Source organism: Parasteatoda tepidariorum, chromosome 7, assembly GCF_043381705.1.
Source record: "Parasteatoda tepidariorum isolate YZ-2023 chromosome 7, CAS_Ptep_4.0, whole genome shotgun sequence".
Classification (NCBI taxonomy): Eukaryota; Metazoa; Arthropoda; class Arachnida; order Araneae; family Theridiidae; genus Parasteatoda; species Parasteatoda tepidariorum.
Genome location: NC_092210.1, coordinates 31,387,555 through 31,398,740, shown reverse-complemented (window position 1 = coordinate 31,398,740; position 11,186 = coordinate 31,387,555). Strand labels below are relative to the sequence as shown.

At 28.6% G+C, this 11,186-nt stretch overlaps 1 protein-coding gene across 1 annotated transcript in view; it reads right to left on the bottom strand.

Annotated features, from left to right (window-relative positions):
• Window positions 1–460: 460 nt before the first annotated feature.
• Window positions 461–11,186, bottom strand: part of LOC107457078 (retinal homeobox protein Rx1) — a 31,167-nt gene continuing 20,441 nt past the window's right edge. Inside the window, exons 2-3 of the mRNA XM_016075138.3 lie at window positions 6,980–7,224; window positions 461–1,302 (exon numbers count right to left, since the gene is read on the bottom strand). Coding sequence (XP_015930624.1) covers window positions 766–1,302; window positions 6,980–7,224 — 782 coding nt within the window. The 3' untranslated portion in view covers window positions 461–765. The remainder of the gene's footprint in view (window positions 1,303–6,979; window positions 7,225–11,186) is intronic.

The window sequence follows — 11,186 nt, the reverse complement described above, 5'->3', positions numbered from 1 at the left end:
TTTCGACGAAATTCGTTTCTTCGATGAAGTGACGATACTGATTTAGTCATTATGACGAACTTTTTGCTTGGAGCATATACCAGGAAAGAATTTTATCTAAAACGAAGAAAGTTTCGTGATATTTGAGAATCCATTTCTTACAATGTAAGATAATATTTTGTCAAACCGTTGGTTCATTGTATTTCCTTTGGGTTAATAAGACCTATGTATATTATTTTAATTGACGGAATAAAAGTTTAATTGACTTCTAAAAGCCATTTATTATAAATAATTTATTGACATTTTATAGCTTTTACAGTTTACATTTCGAGTTCAAATAATTGAATGAATAATGGGGGAAAAATTGAAATATCAACAATTAGAAAAGCACTAAACCGATGCCCACATTTCACAAGGTTGTACAATTGTTGTTTGCAACTGAAAAATATTCACATAACGAAAGAAATTAAATAACTCAATAGAAGTTCAAATAATTTTATTTGTTTATTTTTTTTAAATTACGATAAAATTTCCAGAATTTTTCTCTCTTCTTTACATTTGAAATTGAAATCACTAATCCACTCACGTTCCTTATTTTAAAAACGTAATCTCTTTGACAAAGTTCAGTCAATAAATATCTTACAATTCAAAGAGTAATAAAAGATTTTTGTTCCATATGCGCTATTCAAAACGTTCCTTTTTTTCACCATAAAGAACTGTAAAGTTTACTTTGAAATCAATTTTCTTTCGTTCCAATAACAGGTTATCTAGTTAAACTTTCCAAGCTCACATAATTACAAGTCCTTTACTCAAATATTCTACATGTTCCTTTGCTTTCATTCTCAAAGAAACAATACTGGAGCTTCTAGGATCTAGACCATTATCGTCTGGCTTAGTATCAGTTGGTCCCAGGGACAAATTCACCGGTCCCGGGTGCTCCAGAGGTATAGATGGTGCTCCAGAAGCAAGCTCAGCCATACTGCAAGGGACTGTTAATGTTGTGGCTGGTGCTGCTGGTGTAAGGTAGCTAGGATACACAGAAGGATGCCTGTTCAAGAAGCCTGGTAGTCCAGCAGCTAAAGAAGATCCTATAAGTGGTGATGCTAATGACCAGGGGTCAAGTGAAATTTGGCTGGGACCTGTAGACGTGACTACAGATGTTGGAGGAGAGCAGGATCCAAGAGCTAAACTAGTCATTGGAGATTGAGGTCGACCTCCAGTTAGAGAATAATCACCAGAGCAATGACCAAGAGTACGAAGAGCGTTTTGGCTTTCTAGTTTTTCTTGGCGGCGCCATTTGGCTCGACGATTTTGAAACCATACCTGAAAAAAATACAAGAAGTTAAGTCTTCAAAAACTTAAGGATTAGATGGCATATTTTTTATCAGCATGCATTGTTTCAATACTTGCCAATGACATACATTCAGAAACAATGGCTGATTTTTCATGTTTGATCGGAACTGTTACCTCTTTTTTTTAAACATTTTCTTCAGTTAATCAGGTTAAGACATCGTAGCTTACATAATCAGGAATAACATTTCTTAAATACAAAATCAGAAAAATCGGTACAACGTATTATCAATCATAATATTATATAGACTGGAACTTTAAGTGTAATGCTGAACTATTGTCAAATTTGAAATATAATATCGTGTATTCAAATTAAAGAACTTTCACGTTATTATAATTCACTTTGTCATTTTAATAAGATTGCGTTAAATTTGAACGATTCTATCATTTTAATCGTTCCAATTTTTTTCACAGCCTAAAAGAAATTTAAACTTCAATTCAATAATAGATCATAAATGTAATTTTTACTTAAGATGAACTTTAATTTTATCAATTATAAATAAATAAACGACAAAACTTTTGTTGTTTTATAATAAAATTGTCTTATAATTAATTTAGAATACTTTATTAATATAAAATATTATACAGTTTTGCTCTACTCTTGCAGAATGAATAACCAAGATTCATTGATTCTTTGACGAATCTAATTTAAAGCAATGACATTATAAAAGAAACTACATCCGTGTTTTTTCTCTATTAAGACATTATTTAACTCTTATATTTTGAACTTAAATACAAGTTTAAAAATGTAATTTTATATTAAAACCCTTGCAAAAATTAAGGCGTTTTCGTGGTTGTTTTGACGTTGACATGCGTAACAAAATACACATGAGCTATAAAATAAGGTTTTATTTTGCATCAAAAGTAACCTCATCAATAAACTTCAATTTCAACCTCATTTACATCTCATAAAAATAACCTCATGTATAGCTCAACAATACTTTAAGTTGTAATCAGGTGGAATTATTCACACATCAAATATGCTTAGTTGCTTAAATTGTAGAAAAATAACGTGTACACCTCAAAAACAACCTCCCTTAACTTGATTCCTTTATGGTTGATTTCTATCAACTTTAAAATAACCTCAAATGTGAATAAAACAACTTCATACACTTTGATTATAAACCTTGAGAGGTTCATTTTTCAAGGTTTTTTTAATTATTCTTTTTAAAATCAATTTTAAATAAACCTCAAGTTAACCTCAATGCCTCAAAAGTACCTTAAATTTTTGCAAGGGAACTTTTGAAATTTAATTATCTGCTATTGCTTCACCAATTACAATCAATTTTCACTAATGGAAAAATTAAATGATTCAGTATGAATAGTCACATTATGATAATGAATAGTTACGTAAATCAGCATAAAATGTGAATTTCAAATATAATTAGTTCAAAGCTCCGTATAGAAATAGATACCCATGTAAAACGAGCTATACTAACTAATTCTTAAATAAAAATCTACAGATAAGAGTTTAGACATTTAATTTAACTTTGAGGTACTCAATAGAAAAATGGATGTCAAAAGAGTGAATATAAGTTAAATCTGCTTTTGAGAAAAACCACATATGGGAGATATATTTTCTAACTAGAAAATACAAGAGTAATAGAATAGCTCGGAATGTTATTAGATTTCAAATTATTTGTCTAAAATGCTATTTTCCTGTAGAGTCTGAAGGCGGAACTGATAGATAAAAGTAAGGTTACCCTAGGGATAAAATGAGCAACTCGAATTGAAGTAAAATAAAATCATTTGAAAGAGTTTTCCTCTCTTAAAAAATTTATTTTAACTTCAAGCGAAAGAAACCTGGTGTAAACACAAGAATCTTGCTTATTTGTTGTTTTCTCCATCTATCGGATTGGAAGTTGTATCTAATTTTGAAAAGAGAATACTCAGCTATGGCCTATTACAAAGAGAAAGTAAAAAAAAAATAGGATGCCAAGTCAGAATTTTTCCTTCACTGCAAAATTGAACCTTTTATTTCCGTCTATCAACAACCCATTGAAGAGAAATAAGTCTTTATATGGAATTCTTTTTTTATTTTTATTTTTCATTCGTTCCATAATGATTCTTTTCTTTTCCGGCTTCATATAAAATCAAAGTCAATAAAAATAAGCCCGACCCTTACTAAGCGACTTTACCCACACCACCCCTATACCCAGCCGGCCCTTCGGTCTTTGTTGAACTACGGCTAACAAGACAAGGGCAAACACTTTACGGATTTTGGATTGGGGTACAATCGAAGTGACGTCACTTTTAGTAACTCTGATGATGATTTTCGGTTGGACAGACACTATATATGTGCCTGGAATTTACTATACTCTCTCCGTGTTTATTTGAATTAAGAAAAAAGATGAAGAGATATGTAAAATAAAATTAAGTTGTAGAGTTTTGGAAGAAAATGTTAAGTGACATGTTAGTAAACTAAAAAAATGATAATAATTAAAAAATATATTAAAATATCTGCAAAACTGCTTTTTCATTGAAAGCAACATTATTTAAAGACTTCGCAGAATAGGTTAATGTTTGGTATTTCTCGCTAAGTATTTCACCAAGTTTGATACGTAAATCAATTTAAATCAATCTGTTAATTGAGATAAAATCAATTTTGAAAATAAGTTGTAGAGTTTTGGAATAAAATATTAACTGACATGTTAGTAAGCTAAAAAAAAAGGATAATAATTTGAAAATGTATTGAAATATCTACAAAACTGCTTTCTCATTGAAACCAACATTATATAAAGACTTCGCAGAATAAGTTAATATTTGGTATTTTTCATTAAGTGTTTCACTAAGTTTGATGCTACGATCCCGAAAGTTTGAGTGTTTCTAAGCTTCCAATTTATATGCAATTAAGCTTAATTCTTCATAAATTAATCCTGGTTAATAAAATCAAAATATACGGTACGTAACACATTTATTTGGGTAATTTTTCCGCTCGTATTGTAATGGTTTACCAGAAATTCTGGTTTTCAAAATTATAGTTTTTATTACCACGCAGTTTGCAAAAAATACAAAACTGCAAAGCATATTTAACCGAATCTATGGTTTTTATGGCATGCTCTAATGTATCATTTTACTACATTTACTAAGTTTTAGCTCATATTATAAAACAATATTCTATTGTTAATTTTACCAAAATCGTTACTAAAGCGTTTCGATAAAAATTAGTTTGCTTTTTGGTGTTCTCATACAGTCAGAATAACGATAAATATTCCCATATTCTGGTTGTTTCAACCATAATTTTTTCTCAGAGTATATTTCTCTATTTCAGTTGACAATCCTTGTTTGTGGGATTATTAATAACGTCACAACGATATGAGATTCGGGGAGGTAGATTTAAAAAATTTTGTATAAGCTTCGCTAGTTATTTTTTGTCTAATTTAAATGTAGGTTTTATAGCAATGGAACTTTTCTCTGAAGATTCATTTGGCAAATACACTGTAAAAAATTACATATCAAATTACAGTAAAAAGTTCTGTCATTCTAAGTGCAGCATGGGTTAAATCTATTTTACCGTAAAAATTTATACCGCTATTTTTAGAGTAATGTTTAAACAATGATTCAGTGAGCTAATAATAACTACAATATTACTGCGAAAATTACGGTATATCAGATTCTTGTTCCATAAAACTTTACGGTAAAAGTGGATATGACGGTAAAAAGTACTAGTGTTGGTACTTTTTAAAGTAATTTGATCCGGAATTTTTTACAGTGTAATTTGAGGATTTACCTTTTAATCTATTAATAATTTATCTAGTATTAGGAATCTTGTATTTTTTGTTTTAATTTTTTTTTAAGTAAAACAAATAACGAACTTTTCCTATTTTTTTTTATCTATTTAAGATTTATTTATTGTTTGTAACTTTTGTTTGAATACTCTCTCTGACACGTTTTTTAGGAAATCTGACTGTCTTTTTTTTTATTCTAATAGGAATTGTAAATGTCTTAAGTTTTCACTTAAGAGCATTTCATAATAATAAAACTTAATAAGTTAAGAGCTTAAGCACCTGAAGTATTTAAAACAAACGACAGCTACACTGCAAAAAATTTTGATGTGTCTTTGCCCCATTTTCGCGGTTAAAATTTGCTAAAATTTTTTGCAGTGCATTTAGTCACTTTTTTCATTGGCTTTTTTACGGCTATATTTCAATTTATAAATTTTTTGTTTGTTTCTTTACTGAAAACGCATATTTTATGCGCGTTTGAATCAATTTAATGGTTACAATGCGAAAACAATTCTTTTAAAGAACAAGCACATTTTTGGTAATATATGTGCAATGTGCAATATTTCTTTGAATCAATTGTCATTTATTCAATCTTTACGACTTTTTGCACTGTAATTACAGTTCTGTACTTAAAAATTTATTTAGCTAAAATTTATTTAGCTAAAAATTTATATTACCTAAACAACAGAAATGGTGGTAACTACTCACTTAAATTTTTTACTGTGCTTAAACTTTCTCTATTCCTCAAACCATCCATCCCCTTATTTTACCATCCAGCAGCAGTGTTTGCAATATCTCTCCTGACAGTCCAACAGCTTATTTATTCCCAAAAGTATAAAATATCTAACAATTAAAGTTTTCAATCTTTTTTAATATCAAAAATTCCTTAATACTTTGATTTCCGACTGTAAAAAGTACTACATCTTTTTTATATTGTTGAAAAAAGTCCAGTTTCTGGCATTATCGAATTAACAAAGTATCGAACATAGCAATCGTGTGAATAAGTTTTACCTGATTTTTTAAAATCTATGTTTAAATTTTTTTCATACTTATGAAAATTTTTGCATTCAAAATCCATTTTTTTCTCCTTTTAAATTAAGTCAGATAATGTATGTATTCTGACGATTAACCATTGCATATATCAAAAGGTTTGCAGAATATCACAGAGTTATTTTAATAACAAGTTGGTTACTTTAATAAAGGTGGAAATTAAATATTTTTCTGATTGCAACGGTTCTAAAACGGCTGTTTTTTACTTAGTAAAATTACTTTGACTTATACTTTATAATACCATTTGTAGTTAATTTGAAAATAAATTACATTAACGAAGACTTGGCTTGAATATTGTTTCAATAAAATGTTTCTACTAAATTAATCTTATAGCAACATTAATGCAATAAACCAAATAAAATATACAATTGTTCCTTAGTTAGCTGCATTAGAAGAAAATATTAATATGAATAATATAATAAAATAGGAAACATTTCTTCGGAGTAAACATTTCAATGCATAATATTTTTTTACATGAGTAAATGCAAAAAGTTTTTCGTGACAGCATTTATAAAATGCAATTTTTAGGTAAAACTATTTAATTACAACAAATATATGAAGATCTTGAGTAATAAAAAGTTAGTGTCACATCTTTTACAAAGGTGACATTTTTTACATCAAGCTTTTCTTTGGTATTGTTTCCAGATATTTCAAAATGTTTCAAACTTACACTAGATGGCAGCACAATCTAGAGAAATATTGTTGATATTGAAACGTGGTGTTTTTCATCATAACATACTTCTGAGCAAATTTAAAATTTTTCTAATTATTACATATCCAAAGTCCTTCATTTATTCCAGAAATTTGTTTAATGTATCGAAATGCTTTTCCATTAGAACATTTAAGAGTTGAAAAAAATCGTTATTTTTAATTACCTGTACTCTTACTTCTGGCAAATTGACCTTCATTGCCAGCTCTTCCCTACTATAGACATCAGGATAGTGTGACTTTTCGAACGCTCTCTCAAGCTCATGTAATTGATAAGTAGTAAAAGTGGTTCTGTTTCTCCTATGTTTCTTTTTTGGACCTTCCTCGGATCCACTATCTCCATCTGCTTTATTACCCCCACCATTAGAGTCGGTATGAGAATTTGAAGACATATGATTATCATCTGGACTTCCTAAAGAGAACATAAAAATATGTGAATAATGTTAATTATAAAATTATCTCAAACATGTGTAATAATACTTATTACAATTACAGGTATTTGTAAAAAAATTGAACATGTTTTAGCAACAAGTAAAGTTCTTTTTTCCCGCTGGGTTTAATAAAAAATATTTTATGCGCTTTCGAGATATTTACAGTCGTTAGAATGAAAATGAGACACCGTAAATGTCTTTTGATATTGAAATAGGTTGAATAGTTTCTAAGAAAAAAAAAAAAAAAAAAAAAAAAAAAAACAGAACCCCTAGAAAATTTGTAATGCAGAAAATGTTTCAACAACTGCAAATTAAATTTTTTCTCTTTTTCATTCCAAATTGCTTATTGGAAAGAAATCACCATGCTTATGGAGAAGAAAAAGAAATATTTATTCAATTAAATTAAGTTACAAAATAACAATAGTCATAATTGTTTTTCATAAAATTATTTTTGGTGATAAAATTTTACAAATAAGTTGATTTTGTTTTCTTGAATTCCTAAGATATGGCGAAAGTTCTCCTGATAAAATTACTGGCCATATCTTTCAGTTTGCGGTCAACCTATTGTCCCTCTAATTTTGAGAGTCTGAAATCTGAACTTACAAACAAAAAAGTTTCACTAATTCAGAGCAATACCTCTTTATGTTTATGTCACGTTTATAGTTTCCGTTTGTTGCATCAAGGGTAATTAAAAGTCATTTATTTTTATAATGACTGTGGCACAAAAGTCAGGATTTCGCTGTCATATTTATATAATGTAAATTTAAAACTTCTAAAGTTTAAAATTATGTGTGAAAACACAAGGAATGCTTCTTCTTTTTCTTAGGAGAAAAAGATTCGAAGAACTCTGTCTAAATAAAGCTTAAGATAAATTAATTTGCAGCATGAAAAGATTCAACTTGGAAGCGTATTAAGCTTATAGCAAATTTGAATGAGCCAATTGAAATATATTTCAGTACCCTCCAAAACTTCTAACAGTAAGCAATTATTATTATTATTATTTTTTTTTTTAAATTTGGAAAACATGTGAAAGTCAAATTATATATTACAGTAATCATTAATAAAGAAGTTCATGCATGGTGATCGGAATAAGAAAAAATAAGTTTTTGTTCATGTCGACAATTTCTCGTGAAAATCTGAAATAGACTTATTTATAGCAAATAACATAGCCTCAAAAAGAAAAAAGAAAGAAAACTCAAACAAAATGGTTTAATTTTGTTATAAAATCCTGAAACTTACACCCTTTTATTTAATCCCAAATCTAAGAAACTTGGGTATCGCAAATAATATAGTTTTATGTTGTACAACAGTTGAAAGCTAACTTAAGCGTAGTTTTTCACAGTTATTATTAAGGCCCAGATATTGATGACTTTTGCATTTTTTTGAATTTTTGGACAATTTTCGTGCTTTAGAGCATTTTTTTAGATTTATAGGGCATTTTTCTTTAAATTTTGGGGCGTATTTTGTATTTTAAAGCATTTTTTTAGTTTCTTCTTAATTTTTTCCAATTTTAATTTTTTTTATCAATTTTTATTATTACACTGGCTTCTAAACAATGAAGAAAATCTCTAGGATATTAACAGGTGAAGCAACATCTTTTCAAATTGAAGAAGAATTGCCAGTAAGTGAGTGTCAGTTTCAAGTACGCACGAATAACATCAGTAGACATTGAAAGAAGCTTCTCCAGGTATAAAAATTTACTTTCAGACAAGAGAATCTCGTTTTCATTTCAAAATATCAAAAAACATTTAATAATCCAATGTAATTCTGATATTTAGTAATATTATGAGATGGAAGTTTTGTATTCATTAAAGTTTCTATGCAAAATGAAAATGTTTTGGAGTCAATATATTTTCTTTTTTTTTTTGTTATTTTAGGATAAAAAACATATTTTTCAAACTTTAATTAACGTAGAACAATTATTGCATTGCTTTATATTTTTTGAAATGACTCATAATAATTTTAAAGAGTAAAGCATTGTTTCAGTTCAATATTTGTACCTTATTTAAGTCATGTCATAAGGCATTTTTAGAGCAATTTTTGCATTTTTGGGGCATTTTTAAGGGCATTTTTTGCACTTTTTAAGTGCATTAGTTGAGATTTTTTAGGTAATTAAAATCCGGGCTCTAGTCATTATTAATGAAGAAGTTCAAGTATGATAATCGGAAAAAATATATGTTCTTGTTTATGTAGAAAATTTCACACCTAATACGTGAAATAAGCTCATAAACATCTATTCAAATGCAGACAACAATAGCCTTTGCGTTCTCAAAGTACAAACTTAAAAAAAGAAACCTCAAACAAGCTAGTTCAACTTCGTTATCGGATCTTGGAAGAAAAAAAAATATTTCACCCTTTTGCCTGACCCCAAAATCAAGGCAAATTGGGTATCTCAAAGCGTGTGCCCGACTACATTATCCTAGCAAACTGTCGCCACCGCAAAACGGCGGAGGCTTTTCAAGATTTTTATCTTCTCTTCTGAAGAAAAGGGCGATTTGTTGGGATACAAGACTTCCCCTGGTGCCTGATCCCTTTTTGAAAAGAGGAACCCTAATCGCTCCCTTGTCCTTAATCACAGTCGGTGATTTGCCGCCTATGTACCATTCTTTACCATGCTCCATTGTCACCTTGCCTGTCGGTGGGAGGCAAATACAAGAGGACGCCGAAGCTGACATCATGAGGAAATTAGAACTTATTTTAGAACTAGAGTACCGCTGGTACTTATTTCCAGATTAGTGGGTACCTGAGGAGTGGCGAGAATCACAAAAGATAGCCGTCCTCCTAACCAGATAAATATGCATGGTTGGTTTGACTTGTTGAATATTTTCAAGATGTATAATTGATGATAAAGTGAAGGATAAGTTTTTTGTAGTGGATAAATAGTGCCCAGGCTTGGTTGTGTGACGTTGAAATTTAATTAGTTGGAATTCGAGCGAAAAATCTTTTTTTATTGATTTCCTGTTCATTGATATATAGCTTTTGGGTTATACAAAGTATAGACAATTAGTTAACAATTCGGTACAAAATTTAAAAAATATGAAATAAAATTTATAAAATGAAAATTTATTTTCAGCAAAAAAAAATTAGTTATTAAATCTAGATTTTTATTAATACCAATTTTTTTAAAAAGCACATATTACTAAGATTAAATACACTTTGATTATTTCAGTTGCTATGAAGATAGCATTTTTGTCATAGTTTTGAGGGTTAAATGATGATAGAACAAGCAAGATGATGAACTAATGAAAGTAACTAGTAGTATAATTACACAGTTTTGCAGATATTCTTCTGTAAACAGTCACAAAAGCCATCTTAGTGTGATTTCATATTCAAATAAAGATGGTTTATGCAAAAAGTTGTTGTATGTTGATGCAGATAAAAATATTTTGTTAATTTTACTAATGACAAAATAAATGGTACAAATTTTTTTTGAGAAGTAACATGCACTGCAGCTGCTTAAAGTAAGCTAAAGCAATTAAATGTTTAGTGATATTAGGATCTACTGGAGTCTTTATTAAAAGTATCGTTTCATAATAATTTATTAATAAATAAAAATATTTAAAAAAATAGTACTTCATCATTGAATTATGTACCATCTCAACATATGTACAGTCTCAAATTTCTTTCCATACGTGTGTAAATTTATGTATATATATATATATATATATATATACTTATTAAAATTATAATTTTTTTTTCAATACTGAACAAAAATATTACGTTTATCACATTATTAATCGTAATATTTTCGCAATCACTTTGCTCTGAATTTGAGTGAAAAAATTAAAATTCTTTGCATTTCTTTGTAGTTTTTTTTTAATTCTTCTAAAAAGATTATTTTAAAATAACTCAACGTGTTTGGGGCATGTGTTTTGAAAATTTTTAAACAAGAGCATCGAAACAAAAGTTTTTATATATATATCAAATAACATAGCCTCAAAAA